The following is an 18,288-nucleotide window of genomic DNA, read 5'->3' on the forward strand; positions in this document are numbered from 1 at the left end:
AGATTAAGTTTTAAAGAACCAAATGAGCTGAAACTGAGATTTAAGCAAACCAGATCAAAAGACTCCGGGCGCAAGGTAGGAGTTTACTAAGAGTCTCTGCTCGGTCCTATGGCCTTGATAGCAAATTCCTGGGGTAGATATATTTAGTGGGCTTTCCCTCATTTTTGCGGGGTGGGGGTGGGGGTGGGGATGGGGGTGGGGTTTGAGAAGATAAAAGAGAATTTTACTTACATACAGACTCTGACACAATTGGGCAACAGAGAGACTCTATCTAGCACAGGCCTCAAACAAAGCTTGGTATAAAAATGTGTGCCCAAGAAACATGGGAGAGAAAAATAAGGTTAGGATTGGTTACCCTCGAGGTGTAATGTTATCTTAAAAAAAAAAAAAAAAAGGGGGGTTTTGAGTGAGAGACTCAAAGTTTATAACTTCCTGTTCTACACTATATGGAAGTCATTAACATTTATGCACACCTATTTTTTGTTCAATCTCTGCTCTGAAATTAATTTTCAGACAGGCTTCTCACAGATTCCATTTAAGAATTAACTTATTCTTGGGCTTCCCTGGTGGTGCAGTGGTTAAGAATCCACCTGCCAATGCAGGGGACACGGGTTCCAGCCCTGGTCCAGGAAGATCCCACATGTCGTGGAGCAATGAAGCCTGTGCGCCACAACTACTGAGCCTGTGCTCTAGAGCCCGCGAACCACAACTACTGAACCCCGCATGCCTAGAGCCTGTGGTCCGCAACAGGAGAAGCCACCACAATGAGAAGCCCACACACCGAAACGAAGAGTAGCCCCTGCTCCCTGCAACTAGAGAAAGCCCGCACACAGCAACGAAGACCCAACACAGCCAAAAATAATAAATAAATAGAAATAAATAAATGTATTTAAAAAAAAGAATTAACTTATTCTTGTTGGGAGGGTGGGGGGGGAGCCTACCAACTATTTGTTTACAGACTCTTTTAGGAGTAGGACTATGGAAACCATCAATAAAGATTAATAACAACTATTCCTGAGTTTATTTTAAACTGCATGATTCATTTAAGAGAAGGGCTCTAGATACTCATCTAAAATAATGAGCAGGGGCGCCAAGTGGTAAAACTGAGAAATTGTCTCCTTGCCTACTGCAGCTCTGACAAGAAGAACGAAATTGTACAAAGATCCCCTTTTGGTATTTAAACATTTAGATACATCAATATTTCTCTAACACACATATAGAAACTTATATTTACTAACAGGTTCTTATCTACTCACAAAAGAAAGTTTTAAAGAATGAAAAACCGAACTCATAACACAACAAAAGACGAAAGATGCTGGAAGTTTGGCATTATATTCCAAGACAGCTGAAATAGGAAATAATCCAACTAAAGGTGTAGAAACTGACTAAATTAAAGAATACTGGCAATAAATTCAAAAGAATTATTTGCATATTTACTAAGGCAAAGTGATGTCTACAATAGTGATTTTTTTAGGCAGTTGCAAGATGTGTTTTACTAAATAGATGCAGCTTGTTAGTAGTTGGCGTATCAGGTATATATATACAAAGGACTCCTGATTAAGTTTTTTAAGGTTTAATTATTTTAGTGAGTTAAGGTTTCTTTTCCTTGCAATGTTGATCATACTATTAATCCTCTTAGCTATCCTGTCTTTGCTGATGATGCAAATAAACCTTGGTCCAAGCCTCCAAAAATACTTCAGTGAAAAATAATCAGGTGTAGAGATTTGAAGCAAGTAGCTTAAATAAAAATAAAACGCTCTTTCTTCCACAGTGGATGAAAAACAGTATGTGCTGACAGGAAAGAAAAGGAATTAGGCCAACAGCATGGCAATCAAAGATGATTTGGATTTGTAACATTTGAAGAGACCTGGAATATCTTACCGCCCAACACGCCACCTCAAGCCAACCCCGCACCTCCATTTGACACTCACAGAAAGGGTCTAACAAAAGATCTTCAGAGACCTATACTGACTGATCAATGATCATCTCATTATACAATCACACCCCCTTACCTCAGCCTGCGTTTCCTTGAACGAGAGACAGACCGACTTCTGGACCGAGACTTCGAAAACGAACGAGAACGAGATCTTGATGCAGATCTTGATCGAGAAGAGCGAGATCCAGACTTAGATTTGTTTGTTTTTGACATCTCTAAAGAGAGGGTCGCTTTTCAATTACACCTAATGTAAAAAAACAGAATCAAACAAATGAGTGAGCCCCTTTGCAAATGAGTGAGTCCCTTGAACTTCTATGGACACTTAGAAACAAACAAAAAAGATGAAATGACTGCTAAAACCAAACCAAACAAAACATTCTTTGCCCTTTTACCAAGGGGGATTTCTAAGCGGTACAATTCCCAACGTACCAACCCACAGCAGCAAATGGAAAACCTGACCTGTAACTCTAACTGGGGGACACCATGAAACACAGACAAAAATGAGGAGAGCTATTGATAACCTGGGGCACATAGTCTTTTCTCAATAAGCAGACAAGTTTTGCAAACTAAGTTAACTGTTAATAAAAGTACTGAGATGACCTGAGACAGGTTTCCCAGTCCTCACAGAAGAAACTCTATGCAATGACATCTTGGTTATAGAGTTTGTGGCACATCTTACCATTTCCCTACTTCCTGGACCCTGAATCCATGAGGCATACCCTTAATATTTACTTCAAAGGAAAAGGTTTAAAGTGTGAGAGATTCTGTAATCTCCTTTACACCTAAAATTATGTATTACACCTATAATTATAATCATACATCTGCTCATTACATCTATAGTTATTATCTTTCCATTTTGTATTTTTCTAACTTTTATCTTCTTTTTTATCAGTATTACCAAGTACCTATGTATATTATTTATCTTATCAAAGAATTAAAATCTGTTTATTTGTGCTCAAAAAAAAAAGTGTGACAGAATATTCTCAAATATTGTAATACCACAACAGGATGTACTACATCCTGTAAAATATAGGATTTTTTTTTTGGCTGCGTTGGGTCTTCTTTCCTGCGCACTGGCTTTCTCTAGTTGTGGCGAGCAGGGGCTACTCTTTGTTGCAGTGCGCGGGCTTCTCATTGCGGTGGCTTCTCCTGTTGCGGAGCACGGGCTCTAGGCGTGCGTGCTTCAGTACTTGTGGCTCGCGGGCTCTAGAGCGCAGGCTCAGTAGTTGTGGCGCACGGGCTTAGCAGCTCTGCGGCACGTGGGATCTTCCTGGACCAGGGCTCGAACCCACGTCCCCTTATTGGCAGGCAGATTGTTAACCACTGCGCCACCAGAGAAGTCCCAAAATACAGGATATTAATCCATAAACATAGGACTAAAGTAATGTATAAGGAGAAGAACCTCTACTTTCTTCTAGCCCATCACTAGCTTCAAGAGTCAATCTTCTTTCAGGGTCATTTTCCCATGAAAAAAACAAAATTGTTTTTTCCTTCAAAGATCAGAAAGCTAGTTAATACCTAAACCAGACCAGAACTCCAGGACTTATCCTATCACACCTCGCTGCCTCACTGCTTAACAAAAGATTCTTTTATGTAATGTTGTGCCTGGCTTGTGAAGGGAAAACAATAATCAATGAACATTTCACCCTCCCCTACCTCTCAGATTTTCTTGTTATTCAGATCCCAACTCAAAAGCGATCTCCCCAGAGGTTTGCCCTGGCCACCCAATCAAAAGCAGCCACGCAGTCATTCTCTAAGGTCTAGTCCAGTACCTTGTTTTCTTCTTCCCAGCACTAAATCCAGTACTTGAAACTTGTTTACTCTGTACTTGTTTACTTTGTTTTTCCTCCTCTACCCAAGTAGGATGTAAGCTCCCACCACCAGAAATCTCATCTTTCTTATTTACTGTTGTATCCTCAATGCCCAGAACAGCAAACACTTAAACAGTATTTTTATTAACTTATCCTCGAGGAGGGTATTATTACATCCCTTTTTACAGATGCGGATACTGAGACATAAAGAAGGTAAACTAACTTGCCCAAGGGCACGCTGCTTTAAGTGGCAGGGCTGGGATTTGAACCCAGGTGACCTGGCTCTAAACCAGTGCTCTTAACTACCATTATACAGCCTCGCCAGAGCAGTGTCTGGCACACAGAAGGCATGCAGAGACTTGTGGGATGAATAAATGAATTCAAGTCTCCACTCCTATTGAGTTTAGGATCTGGTAAAGAGGGCAAGACAGAGACAAACTGAAAGGTGGTATCTGTTTATAATTACTATATTCAAGTTTTAGACTTGAATTTTAAGAACTTTTGGAAAGGCAAAGAAATCCAAGAAGCTGCTATAGCTCCAGCTCGTAAGGAAATAACCATAATCTCAGAGACATAAATTTAGAAGACTGAGAAACTGCTAGGAAGCCAGAGACAAACAGTGATGCGTAAGAGATTGCTAAATGAGGATACCAAAGACCTACAGTCTAGATCCTGCCAAAAGGATCAAACTGTTACATGCTTTAGCAAGGTCAAAGATGTTTCAGTTTGGAACCGATTTTTGGAAGTAGTGTCATTATACAAAGCCAGGGTAGAGGAATAAGTTATTTGGAGATATGAGGTGGAGGTGTAAATAAGCAATTTACAGAAACTGAATATTGAAAATACATTGTTTTTCTGGTTGGCCTTCAGCATATTTGGGGATTCTCTAGGTTCATTCTTGCTAAATGGCTTTTTTCTGTTACAAGTCTAGGGGTATCTTTGCCTAGCAACTTCTCTGTCCAGTCTTCAATTTAGCTTAGGCTAGAAATAAATACCCTTTTAGATCAGTTACACAATGGGTGGACAATATCAGACTTTAAAAGAAAAGGGGAGGGAATTCCCTGGCGGTCCCGTGGTTAGGAGTCCTCACTTTCACTCCTGGGGGCACAAGTTCAATCTCTGGTCGGGAAACTAAGATCCTGCAAGCCTGCGCTGCCCGGCAGGAAAAAGGGAAAAAAAAAAAAAGGAGAAGGGGGAACAAGTCAGTAGAAAAGGAAATACTCATTTCAACTCCAAGTCACTGGAAAATTAAGAACCTAATTTTCACGAAAAGGAAGAAAAAGGTCGTCATCTAAATACAGATAGAGAGACTTCCCTGGTGGTCCAGTGGCTAAGACTCCGCACTCCCAATGCAAGAGGCCTGGGTTCAATCCCTGGTCAGGGAACTAGATCCCACATGCATGCCGCAACTAAGAGTTCGCATGCCACAACTAAGGAGTCTGCAAGCCACAACTAAGGAGCACATGTGCCACAACTAAGGAGCCCACTGGTAGCAACTAAGACCCGACACAACCAAATGAACAAATAGAAAGGCGGCAAAGTATTTTTTAAAAATACAGATAGTGGGCTTCCCTGGTGGTGCAGTGGTTGAGAGTCCGCCTGCCAATGCAGGGGACACGGGTTCGTGCCCTGGTCCGGGAAGATCCCACATGCCGCGAAGCAGCTAGGCCCGTGAGCCATGGCCGCTGAGCCTGAGCGTCCGGAGCCTGTGCTCCACAACGGGAGAGGCCCGCATATCGGGAAAAAAAAAAAAAATACAGCCAAATGTAACACTTCTACCTATATTACATTTACTAGAATTGACAAATGTACTCAAGAGTCACAATACTGTGACACACCCTCACTTCTAGAATTTCTTTAATGTGAACTGAAACTAATTTTAAAACATCACTATTCCCTGAGAGTTAAGAGGAATAACTTTGGATGATACAAAACCAGAGCTGGAAATAAATCAATGAATATCTTAACTCATTCAAGAGAACTCTAGAGAGTGGACAAACAATGGTAAATTAAAGTAGACTTGGTCTTTGCCTCCATGGAGCTTACAATCTAGAATTACAGATAGATCATAACCAAGCAAGCAAGCAAAAATGTAATTTCAAATTCTGGTAAGTACTAGGAAGAAGGCAAATAGCGCATAATGTTGGCAAATTTATGAAGTGTGGTAGTGAGTTATTTAGATAGGATGGTCCAGAGGTGGCATTTAAGCTGTCACCTGAAGACTATGAAACAGCAAGTCACACAAGAAAGGAAAAGGTCCAAAAGACCAAGAAGTGTCTTCTCCTGATATACATAAATAGATTTCATGTATATAAACATTTTATACAAACATTTTAGTGTAAGGTAGGGACAACCATAACTAAAGCTATCTGATTAAATTACCAAAATTCATTCAAAACAATTCACAGTTCTACTTTGAAGACCTTTAAAACTTCATTGTGTTTACACATAGCTTTTCCCATTTCTAACATTTCTTCCATGTCCATGCTCTAAAAATAGTATGGAAAGTACGACAAATATCACCTTGAAAATCAACTTAGCACGTTTTACATGTTACAAGTATTGGGTTGGCCAAAAAGTTCGTTCTGGTTTTTCTTTAAGAAGTTTGGTTTCTGTTCAGATTAAAATTTCCCCCAAAGGAAGTTTTGTTTCTTCAGCAGTACTTCAGCCTACTCTTCCTGGACATGCTGTTTCATTCAGAATAAAACAGCGATGTTCCTACACCAGCAATATAAAAGAATCCACCTATTGAACAAGTAGTACTCAGCATGTTAGCAGGCAGAAATACAGGCTCCAGTTCCTAAACTTCTAGTTAAGGGCTGGTATGATCCAAATACCCTCAACTTTCCAACATCCTTCAGATGACATGGTTTCATATCCACATTATCACCCTGTTTGCCACTGAATCAATTCCAGTTTGTCCTCCTTCACTGGGATACTCAGAACTAAATGTAATTCACCAAATTTGGCCTATTATAAAACTATTTAGACACTACTAATGCATCCTAAGATTTCTCTTTCTGGCAGCCACACCACATGTTGATTCAGAGTGAGATGAGTCACTAGGCCCTCAAATCCTTTCTCATAAACCCTTCTTCAGCTGCAAGATATCCTCCTCCTCCATCTTGTATTTATACTACTGTTGTTCTACCCTCCCCCCTTTTTATTTAAAACCCAAGTGTAGAATTTCAAACAGCCTTCTGAAATGGTTTCAGATATAATTCTGTCACTTGGAGGAAGGGTTCATTTTTAAACTCTTCTGCAGAGCCACGTGAGAGGGTAATTTCCAGACCCACCACCCTTTTTTAAGCCCAAGCCTTCTCCACCTAGCCACTCGTCCTTGCAAGAGCAGATACATTTTAACGTAAAACAAAACAAAGGCCTTAAGGTATATAATTACATGGCTTTTATGTCATTAAAAATACAGATCTTATTTTTCAACTCCAAGCAACAAGAATAATATTGGCAGCGAGGGCCAAAGCAAGCTTCTCTAAATCAAAGACTCTCAAAGATAAGAAAGAATTCAATTACTCCTCTCCCCTTCTCACTCCAGATTGTTAAGTTTCTTCTTAGTGTCCCTAGTGACTATGCCAGCATTGTGCTTGGCACATGGTAGGTGTCTTGCTGAATTCACCAGAAGAAACACTTCGGTAGTTAAATTTAATACTGTTTGCCCCATGTTTGGAACGCTGTGGATAGGTTACATTTGGCAGGAGACTGAGCTCCTAAAACTAAGTAGTGCCAAATACAGCTTCTCAATGGGCTGCCCTGGGGCTCCAACCTTGGCAGCCCTAAATGGTCAAGCTACTGGGTTGGCCAAAAAGTTCGTTCGGATCTTCCGTTAAGATGTGACTGTTGGGGGACTTCCCTTGTGGTGCAGTGGTTAAGAATCCGCCTGCCAATGCAGGGGGCACAGGTTCTAGCCCTGGTCCGGGAGGATCCCACATGCCGCGGAGCAGCTGAGCCCATGCGCCACAACTGCTGAGCCTGCGCGCTAGAGCCCACGAGCCACAAGTAGAGAAAGCCTGCACACAGCAACAAAGACCCAACACAGCCAAATATAAATAAAATAAATAAATTTATTAAAAAAAAAAAAAAAAGATGTGACTGTTGGGTCATATGGTAGTTTTATTTGTAGTTTTTTAAGGAACCTCCATACTGTTCTCCATAGTGGCTGAACCAATTCACATTCCCACCAGCAGTGCAAGAGTGTTCCCTTTTCTCCAGAGTGAAGTAAGTCAGAAAGAAAAAGACAAATACCGTATGCTAACACATATATATGGAATTTAAGAAGAAAAAAAAATGTCATGAAGAACCGAGGGCTAAGACAGGAATAAAGACACAGACCTACTGGAGAATGGACTTGAGGATATGGGGAGGGGGAAGGGTGAGCTGTGACAGGGCGAGAGAGAGTCATGGACATATACACACTAACAAACGTAAGGTAGATAGCTAGTGGGAAGCAGCCGCATGGCACAGGGATATCGGCTCTGTGCTCTGTGACCGCCTGGAGGGGTGGGATGGGGAGGGTGGGAGGGAGGGAGACGCAAGAGGGAAGAGATATGGGAACATATGTATTTGTATAACTGATTCACTTTGTTATAAAGCAGAAACTAACACACCATTGTAAAGCAATTATACCCCAATAAAGATGTTAAAAAAAAAAGTTAATAAAGAGAGAAATAAAAAAAAGATGTTACTGTTTATTTTCTTTCATAGAAAGAGGACTTACTACTAATCAAGCAAATAAAACTTTAAGGCAAACATACTATAACCTGAAAACAAAACAACATAAAACACACCCACAAAGCACACACACACACACACACACACAAAAAACACACCCACAGCCTTCCTAATACATAAAACCAATTCAAAACTAAGTTCTTTAAAGCTCTCTGAACCCATGAAAGGACACAGGAATTGAGTTGGGCCAGGGAACTATTGCATATGGTGAACAGTCTGATCTCTGGATATCTACACCTAACTGTTTTGAATGACTCCACTGCTGTAACTTAATATCTGTACAGGGTTTTGCTGAGCAAACCATTTTTTTTTCCTTTTCTCATTTCCATTAATATCAAACTTACTATCTCACAGGATATTCAAATTTCTCAAGAATCTTATGCACCTTAAAGAGCATAATCACAGCATTTCTCATGGTTTTAACTCTCACTTCAATATCCACATCATAACCAATTTAAAAACCAAACAAAGTACTAGGCATTCTTTTAAGCACCAACCTCTTTCTCTAGCACCACCTGTTTCCCTGCAGCAATGAAGCATACAGAGTTGCCTTTTTAAAAAAAAAAAAAAGATCTTTATTGGAGTATAATTCCTTCACGATACTGTGTTAGTTTCTGTTGTACACCAAAATGAATCAGCCACATGCATACATATATCCCCATATCCCCTCTCCCCTGAGCCTCCCTCTGACCCTCCCTATCCCACCCCACTAGGTCATCACAAAGCACTGAGCTGATCTCCCTGTGCTATGCTGCTGCTTCCCACTAGCTAACTATTTTACATTCAGTAGTGTATATAAGAGTTGCCTCTATCTTATTTTCTTACATTATTAGAATATATTAACATCATGAAACTTTCATCACTAATTCTTACTCCAAGGACTCATGACTAATTCAAGGAAGAAGGAGTGTTACAAAGGAACAACAGTTATTTTAATCTGTTTAATTTGGGTTACAGGACCCAAATAAGATCTAAGCCTAGAGAATTTCAGGACAGGATCACTAAACACCACCCTCTAAAGGTTAACTAAATGGTGACCTAAATGGGAAGGAAATCTAAAAAAGAGTGTATATATGTATACGTATAACTGATTCAGTATGCTGCACAGCAGAAACTAACACAACAGTGTAAAGCACCTATACTCCAATAAAATTTAATTTAAAAAAATGAAAAATAAAAAAAAACCACTAATAGTCAAAACAATGGATAAGAACAATCAACTATGGAAATCTTCCCAAGAAATAGCCTTCCAAAAAAAAATGCAAAAATCTCACCATAAGACTTAGAATCCTTTTAGGCAAGTCCCTAATTTAAGATGTAAAATTCCATAAGATACACTGACATACTGAAATGTGTAACATCTATGACATGATTTTATAAACACACAAATTTTAGTAATGAATGAATACTGACGGGGAAAATGAAGCATGGGAATTTGCGTCTTCTTGTAGTTCAGAGGAAAAAAAGGCTATGATTTAATGACTATAACATACATACATACATATATTTATTTATTTAGGCCATACCTCGCAGCTCGTGGGACCTTAGTTCCCTGACCAGGGACTGAATCCGGGCCCTCGGCGGTGAAAGCATGGAGTCCTAACCACTGGACCACCAAAGAATTCCCCGAAACAATTACTTAAAGAAAAAATATCCACCTAGAAGTAGGGGGACCAGAGAGTTCAAATCTAAAAGTTAACATAGGGCTTCCCTGGTGGCGCAGTGGTTGAGAGTCCGCCTGCCGACGCAGGGGACACGGGTTCGTGCCCCGGTCTGGGAGGATCCCACATGCCGCGGAGTGGCTGGGCCCGTGAGCCATGGCTGCTGAGCCTGCACGTCTGGAGCCTGTGCTCCGCAACGGGAGAGGCCACAACAGTGAGAGGCCCGCATAACGCAAAAAAAAATAATAATAATGAAAATAAAATAAAATAAAAGTTAACATACAGTGTATATAGTCCAATAAAAGACTACTGCCCTGCTCTGGCTGAGACAGGCTAGGGGTGGGGGTGTGACATTTGTATCTAGCAATTTAAGGTTTCCAGGATATTTGGCTTGACAATGGGGAACAGGACTTTATCAATAAATTGGGACTATCCTGAAAAACCAGGACTCATCATTTCTTCAAGGAGGACAACTCAGCTACCCTGATTTGATGGACTTACTATTTAAGAATGTCTAGCCCAGGCTTCCCTGGTGGTGCAGTGGTTGAGAGTCCACCTGCAGGGGACACGGGTTTGTGCCCCGGTCCGGGAAGATCCCACATGCCACGGAGCGGCTAGGCCCGTGAGCCATGGCCGCTGAGCCTGCGCGTCCGGAGCCTGTGCTCCGCAACAGAGAGGCCACAACAGTGAGAGGCCCGCGTACCCCCCGCAAAAAAAAAAGAAAAAAAAGAATGTCTAGCTTCTCTTGCTCTGTATTTTAGAATACGTTCATCAAAGATCCTTCTATTGGGTTAGCCAAAAAGTTCGTTCGTTTTTTTCCGAAAGATGGCTCTAGTAGCACGTAGTTGTCTTTTTTTTGCGTTACGCGGGCCTCTCACTATTGTGGCCTCTCCTGTTGCGGAGCACAGGCTCCGGACGCACAGGCCCAGTGGCCATGGCCCACGGGCCCAGCCGCTCCGCGGCATGTGGGATCCTCCCAGACCGGGGCACGAACCCGTGTCCCCTGCATCGGCAGGCAGACTCTCAACCACCGCGCCACCAGGAAAGCCCCACGTAGTTGTCTTTAACTTCATTCAGGACAATCCTGTTAGACTGCATGTGACAGCTGTCATATCAGTGTGCATTAAAAAAAAAAATTATCAAAATTGGTGAACTTTTGTGTAGCCATTTTAATATTGAAGATGGAAGAAAAAAAGCAATATTTTCAGCATCCTATGCTTTATTATTTCAAGAAAGGTAAAAACATAACTGAAACGCAAAAAAGATTTGCACAGTGTATGGAAAGGGTGCTGTGACTAATCGAACATGTCAAAAGTGGTTTGCGAAGTTTTGTGCTGGAGATTTCCTGCTGGACGATGCTCCAGTTGGGTAGACCAGTTGAAGTGGAAAGCAATCAAATCGAGACATTAACTGAGAACAATCAACGTTATACCACGAGGGAGATAGCCGACATACTCAAAATATCCAAATCAAGTGCTGAAAATCATCTGCACCGGCTTGGTTACGTTAATCACTTTGATGTTTGGGTTCCACGTAAGTTAAGCGAAAAAAACCTTCTTAACCATATTTCCTCATGCAATTCTCTACTTAAACATAACGAAAAGATTCCATTTTTAAAACAAATTATGACGGGCGATGAAAAGTGGATACTGTACAATAATGTGGAATGGAAGAGACTGTGGGGCAAGCGAAATGAACTACCACCAACCACACCAAAGGCCAGTCTTCATCCAAAGAAGGTGATGTTGTGTATATGGTGGGATTGGAAGGGAATCCTCTATTATGAGCTCCTTCTGGAACACCAAACGATTTTTGTTTTAAACACTTTTTTGAGGACTTCCCTGGTGGTTCAGTGGTAAAGAATCTGCCTTCCAATGCAGGGTATATGGGTTCGATCCCTGGTCAGTGATCTAAGATCCCACATGCCATGGGGCAAGTGAGCCCATGTGCCACAACTACTTGAGCCCGCACCAGAACCAGAGAGAAGCCCGTGCACCGCAACAAAAGACCCGATGCAGCCAAAAATTTTAAAATAAAATAAATACTTTTTTTGGCTGCACCTCATGGCACGTGGGATCTTAGTTCCCCGACCAGGAACTGAACCCGTGCCCCTTGCATTGGAAGGGTGGAGTCTTAACCACTGGACCGCCAGGGAAGTCCCAGAAAACTAAATGATTAATTCCAACAAGTACTGCTCCCAATTAGACCAACTGAAAGCAGCACTCAACAAAAAACATCCAGAATTAGTCAAAAGAAAACGCATAATCTTCCACCAGGACAACGCAAGGCTGAATGTTTCTTTGAAAACTGTTACAGCTTGGCTGGGAAGTTCTTTTGTTTTCTTTTAAATAATAACAGTAGATCACCTTCTTCTTTTTAAAATAATATTTATTTACTTTATTTATTCTTATTTCTCTTGGGTACATACCTAGGAGTGGTATTGCTCAGTCACATGGTAATTCTATGCTTAACTTTGTAGGGTACTGCCAGACTATATTCCAAAGCAGCTACACCATTTTACTTTCCCACCAGCAGTGTAAGAGGGTTCCAATTTCTCTACATCTCCAACACTTTATTATTGTCTTTTTTATTATAGCCCTCCTAGTGTGTGTGAAGTGGTATCTCATTACGGTGTTTTTTTTGTTTTTTTGTGGTACGCGGGCCTCTCACTGTTGTGGCCTCTCCCGTTGCGGAGCACAGGCTCCGGATGCGCAGGCTCAGCAACCATGGCTCACAGGCCTAGCCGCTCCGCGGCATGTGGGATCTTCCCGGACCGGGACACTAACGTGTCCCCTGCATCGGCAGGCGGACTCTCCACCACTGCGCCACCAGGGAAGCCCTATGGTTTTTTGTTTAATATTTATTTGGCTGCGCCAGGTCTTAGTTGCGGCACAAGGGCTGTTAGTTGCAGCATGCAGGATCTAGCTCCCTGACCAGGGATGGAACCTGGGCCCCCTGCACTGGGAGCGCAGGGTCTTAACCACTGGACCACCAAGGAAGTCCCTCATTATGGTTTTGATTTGTAATTCCCTAATGACTAACCGTGTTGACAATCTTTTCATATGTTTATTGGCTATTTGTGTATCTTAGAGAAATATCAATTCAGATCCTTTGTCCATTTTTAAGTTGAATTATTTGTCTTTTTGAGTCATAAGGCTTTCTAAATTATGGATATAGATCCCTTATTAGACATATACTTCGCAAGAAGTTTCTCCCAATTTGTAGGTTGTTCTCCCATTTTCTTGACTCTGACCTTTAAAGAAAAGGGATTTTGTTAGTTTTTTTTATAAAGTCTGATTTATCTTATTCTTTTGTTCCTTGTGCTTTTGCTGTCATATCTAAGAAGGGTTTGCCCACGGTCACGAAGATTTATTCCTAGGTTTTCTTCTAAGAATTTTATAGTTTTAGTTCTTGCATTTAGGTCCATGATCCATTTTGATTTAAATTTTATGTTATAGTGCGAGGTAAGGGTCCAACTCCATTCTTTTGCATGTGGATATCCAGATGTCCTAGTACCATCTGTTGAAAAGACTAGTCTTATCCTACTGAAATGTCTTGGCATCTTGGTCAAAAAAAAAAAAATCAACTGACCATAAACGTGAGGGTTTATTTCTGTATTCTCAATTTTATTCCATTGATCTGTATGTCTATGCTTATGCCAAAACCACAGTTTGATTACTGTAGCCTTGTAGTACATTCTGAAATCAGAAAGTGTAGGTTTTTCAACTTCCTCCTGCTCAAAGACAATTTTGGCTATTCTGAGTCCCCTACATTTTCATATGAATTTTATTTTTTTTAATTAATTATTTATTTATGGTTGCACTGGGTCTTCGTTGCTGCACGCGGGCTTTCTCTAGTGGCGGTGAGCAGGGGCTACTCTTTGTTGCGGTGCGCGGGCTTCTCATTGCGGTGGCTTCTCTTGTTGCGCAGCACGGGCTCTAGGCGCACGGGCTTCAGTAGCTGTGGCACAAGGGCTCAGTAGTTGTGGCTTGCAGGCTCTAGAGCGCAGGCTCAGTAGTTGTGGCACACAGGCTTAGTTGCTCCGCGGCATGTGGGATCCTCCTGGACCAGGGCTCGAACCCATGTCCCCTGCATTGGCAGGAGGACTCTTATTAACCACTGCGCCACCAGGGAAGTCCCTCATATGAATTTTAGATTCAGCACATCAATTTCTGCAAAAAAGCCAGCTGGGATTTTGACAAAAATTGTGTTGAATCTGTAGATCAATTTGGAGAAAACTGCCATCTTAACATTAAGTCTTCCAACCCATGAACATGGGACGTCTTTCCACAGTGTTTTGTAGTTTTCAGAGTACAAATTTTGTGCTCATTTTGTTAAATTCATTCCTAAGTATTTTGCTCTTTTTGATGCTACTGGAAATGAACTGTTTTTCTATGTCATTTTGATTGCTCACTGCTGGTGTATAGAAATACAGTTCATTCTTTCTTTAAAATAATTTTATTTATTTTTGGCTGCGTCAGGTCTCTGTTGCTGCACGCAGGCTTTCTCTAGTTGCGGCAAGCAGGAGCTTCTCTTGTTGCAGAGCATGGGCCCTAGGCGCACAGGCTTCAGTAGGTGTAGCACTCGGGTTCAGTAGTTGTGGCACACAGGCTCCAGGGCACACAAGCTTCAGTAGTTGTGGCACATGGGCTCAGTAGTTGTGGTGCACGGGCTTAGTTGCTCCACAGCATGTGGGAATCTTCCCGGACCAGGGATTGAGACCGTGTCCCCTGCATTGGCAGGCGATTCTTAACCACTGCACCACGAGGAAGTCCCAGAGAAATACAATTCATTCTTGTATATTCATCTTGTATCCTGTAACATTACTGAATTCATTTAATAGTTCTAATAGTTTTCAGTGGATTCCTTAAGATTTTCTACATAAGATCATATCACCTGCCAAAAAGATAGTTTTACTTCTTCCTTGCCAAGTTAGATGGCTTTTATTTCATTTTCTTGCCTAACTGCCCTGGCTAGAACATCTGGTACAATGCTGAATAGAAATGACAGAAGTGAACATTCTTCTCTTGTCCCTGAACTTAGGGTGAAAACATTCAGTCTTCCTTCCACCTTTAAGTACAATGATACCTGTAGGTTTTTCACAGATGTTTAATATCAGACTGAAGAAGTTCCCTTCTATTCCTAGTTGGTTTAATATTTTTATTATGAAAATATGTTGGATTTTTTTTTTTACTGTATTTATTGAGATGATCAAGTAGCTTTGGTCCTTTATTCTACTGTATTACATTATTTGATTTTCAACAGTTACCATTTAACACCTGTTTTTAAAATAGGTCTTAAAATTGGTCTTTTCCCTGTTTATGGATCCCTAACATAACCTTAATAGAAGAGGAAGAGTCTCTGAGGACTGACCCCATGTAGGCCTGCACTCCCTGTCCCTTGCCCAGGCCCCAGGACTGTTGTCTCTGCTCTGCCAAGAGGACAGCATACTTTTCCAGATCAGATGGCACTATATTTGGTAACTGTTGGGTAACACAAGAGTGCTAACCAAATAAATTTAACAATTCAGGATACCAAACCCAGGAAGCGACAAAATTGCCTGGTAAGAGATCACGTCTGATTTGTTCTCCATTTTATGCACAGTGCTTAGCCACAGAATGGACACTTGGTATGTGCTAATGAACAGGCTCTTTCACACTTTCTCTTCATCACACAAGCAGAAATAATAAAAGATTAGTTCACCAGATATTAACAATACAATCCAAGAATAAAATTAAGTACGTATCACAGTCCTAATCACTACAGCTAAACTAAAAGTTGAGCTCATTTGTATTCCTCGTACATTTTCCTCAAAGGCAGAGAAGGCCAAACTGATCTCAATGTTAGGGAGACACACTTCATTTAGCAGTGCCAGGTTAGAGTGAAACTCCACCGCCAGCAAGTCCAGTCAAGACAGCCCTGCTCTCAAGAGTCACTGAAGGCAAGAAGCAGAAAATTCTTGGTGAACAAAATGACTGAAATAAAGAAGAGACAGGGCTTCCCTGGTGGCGCAGTGGTTGAGTCCGCCTGCCGATGCAGGGGACATGGGTTCGTGCCCCGGTCCGGGAAGATCCCATATGCCGCAGAGCGGCTGGGCCTGTGAGCCATGGCCGCTGGGCCTGCATGTCCGGAGCCTGTGCTCCACAATGGGAGAGGCCACAGCAGTGACAGGCCCGTGTACCGCAAAAAAAAAAAAAAAAAAAAAAGAAGAAGAAGAGACAGATCCAAAAATCAGCCAAGAAAGAAATTCACCATTCATAAAGGGCTGTAGGCAAAGGAGGGGCCTGACTGTGTGCTCTGTGTGCCTCTAGATAGTTAGGGGCAGGAAAGCAGAACTCAGGTGAAATATGAAACACGTTTACTATTTTATGCTTTCCTCTGGAGATTATCCTCTCCTGAGCAAAAGAGGGAGGAAAAGGGAAACAGAATCAAGAGCAGCTGTAGGTATCTCTAGGGAAACACTTTTCGAAGACTTCACCCCCGCCCCTCAACATCCCTGAAGAAATCAAATCAGAGACCCCCTCCTAACAGTTACTCTATTAAGCAGCTCTCTTAAACTATTAAGTAAATCCATAAATATAACACTAATTTCTGAGGTCTTAAAATTCACAGAGGCAAATACCCACATGTGCGCTGAGCACCCTCCTTAAAGGAGAGGAAGGTCCTTTGGGGAGAATGGCAATTTTATTGCTTAAACAACTTAAGGATATAATAAAAGTTTTGCCCTTGCCTATGTTATAAAACCACAGCTATTCTGGAGTTTAGCACTAAAATTCTTAAACTTTGAACATTGTATTCTATGTAATTTGGTAGAACTTGTTTTTAAAATGAGTAATATGTAGGTACAGATGTACATATAAAACATATCTGGGCTTCCCTGGTGGCACAATGGTTGAGAGTCCGCCTGCCGTTGCAGGGGACACGGGTTCGTGCCCCAGTCCGGGAAGATCCCACATGCCATGGAGTGGCTGGGCCCGTGAGCCATGGCCGCTGAGCCTGCGCGTCCGGAGCTTGTGCTCCGCAACGGGAGAGGCCACATCAGTGAGAGGTCCACATACCGCAAAAAAAAAAAAAGACATATCTACATAAGCACATGCAGCAAACTATTAATAGTGGTTACCTCTGTGGAGCAGAAAGGAAGACATGAAGAGGAAGGGGGAAGGAGAAGGGAAAGACATGAAATGGGGCAGACAGGATAAGAGCATGTGCTTCTTACTTTACATATAAATATTTTCAGCTAGTGAGTTTACAGGTGACTTCCCCCTAACAGTCTTTTACAAAGTTGTTGACATTCATAGCATTAATGGTGTTAATTCTTTTAATGGGGAATCAAACATCTACCTACTTTCTTCTAAGATATTTAAAAAATCTAGCCTAGTAATTTCCACAAGACCCTAAATAAATAAAACTGTACTTTATTCAAAGTCCATTTCAGGAAAACTTTATTACAACGGAATTTTTCCCCTCTTTTATGACTTTAAAGAAGGTTAAGAAAGGCCAGCCTTATAGCCAGCTGGGCTCTATTTTTTTTTTTTAGTGTTTTTATTATGGAGGCATTGATTCAAACATAGACAAAAGTAGAAAAGAACAGTGTAAGGAACCCAAGTACATCCGTCTTCCAGCTTAAAAAATTATCAGCTCTTTGCAGGTGGGCTCAGTTCATGGTCAAAATTCTAATAAGTCTGGGTGGATATAGCCAGTCTCTGCAGCAATTTCCCCATACCTTTTCCATAAAAAAAAATTAGAGAATCCTTCCATTAAAAAATCCAGACATGCAGGAGTTCCCTGGTGGTCTAGCAGTGAGGATTTGGCACTTTCACTGCGGAGGACTGGGTTCAATCCCTGGTCAGGGAACTGAGATGCCGCAAGCTGAGCGGTGGGGAAAAAAAAAAAAAAAAAAAATCCAGACATGCAGTGAGGGGACCCAAAAGGCTCACCTCTACATGCTTCTCCATGTGTGCTCTGCAAATAAGTCTAAAAGGAGAATCATTTACCAGCAAATAACAATGACTGATTTCAGTTCAAACACATTTAAAGTAAATTCCAAAGTGCAATCTTAAACCACCTCCTAATTACAGGACATGAGTAGTCCAAAATACCATTCCCACTGTGTGTTGTTTCAGCAACTTGTTTT

The 18,288-nt window shown here is 41.4% G+C and overlaps 1 protein-coding gene across 4 annotated transcripts in view; it reads right to left on the bottom strand.

The window, feature by feature from the left end:
• The window catches only part of THRAP3 (thyroid hormone receptor associated protein 3), a 76,196-nt gene that overhangs the window by 18,046 nt on the left and 39,862 nt on the right, over positions 1-18,288 (bottom strand). For all 4 annotated transcript variants that reach the window (XM_030869192.2, XM_030869198.3, XM_060307832.1 and 1 more), the window contains one exon: positions 2,013-2,180. In XM_030869192.2, coding sequence (XP_030725052.1) covers positions 2,013-2,149 — 137 coding nt within the window. In that variant the 5' untranslated portion in view covers positions 2,150-2,180. The remainder of the gene's footprint in view (positions 1-2,012; positions 2,181-18,288) is intronic.

The sequence above is a fragment of the Globicephala melas genome, chromosome 1 (genome assembly GCF_963455315.2).
Source record: "Globicephala melas chromosome 1, mGloMel1.2, whole genome shotgun sequence".
In the NCBI taxonomy this organism is placed as follows: Eukaryota; Metazoa; Chordata; class Mammalia; order Artiodactyla; family Delphinidae; genus Globicephala; species Globicephala melas.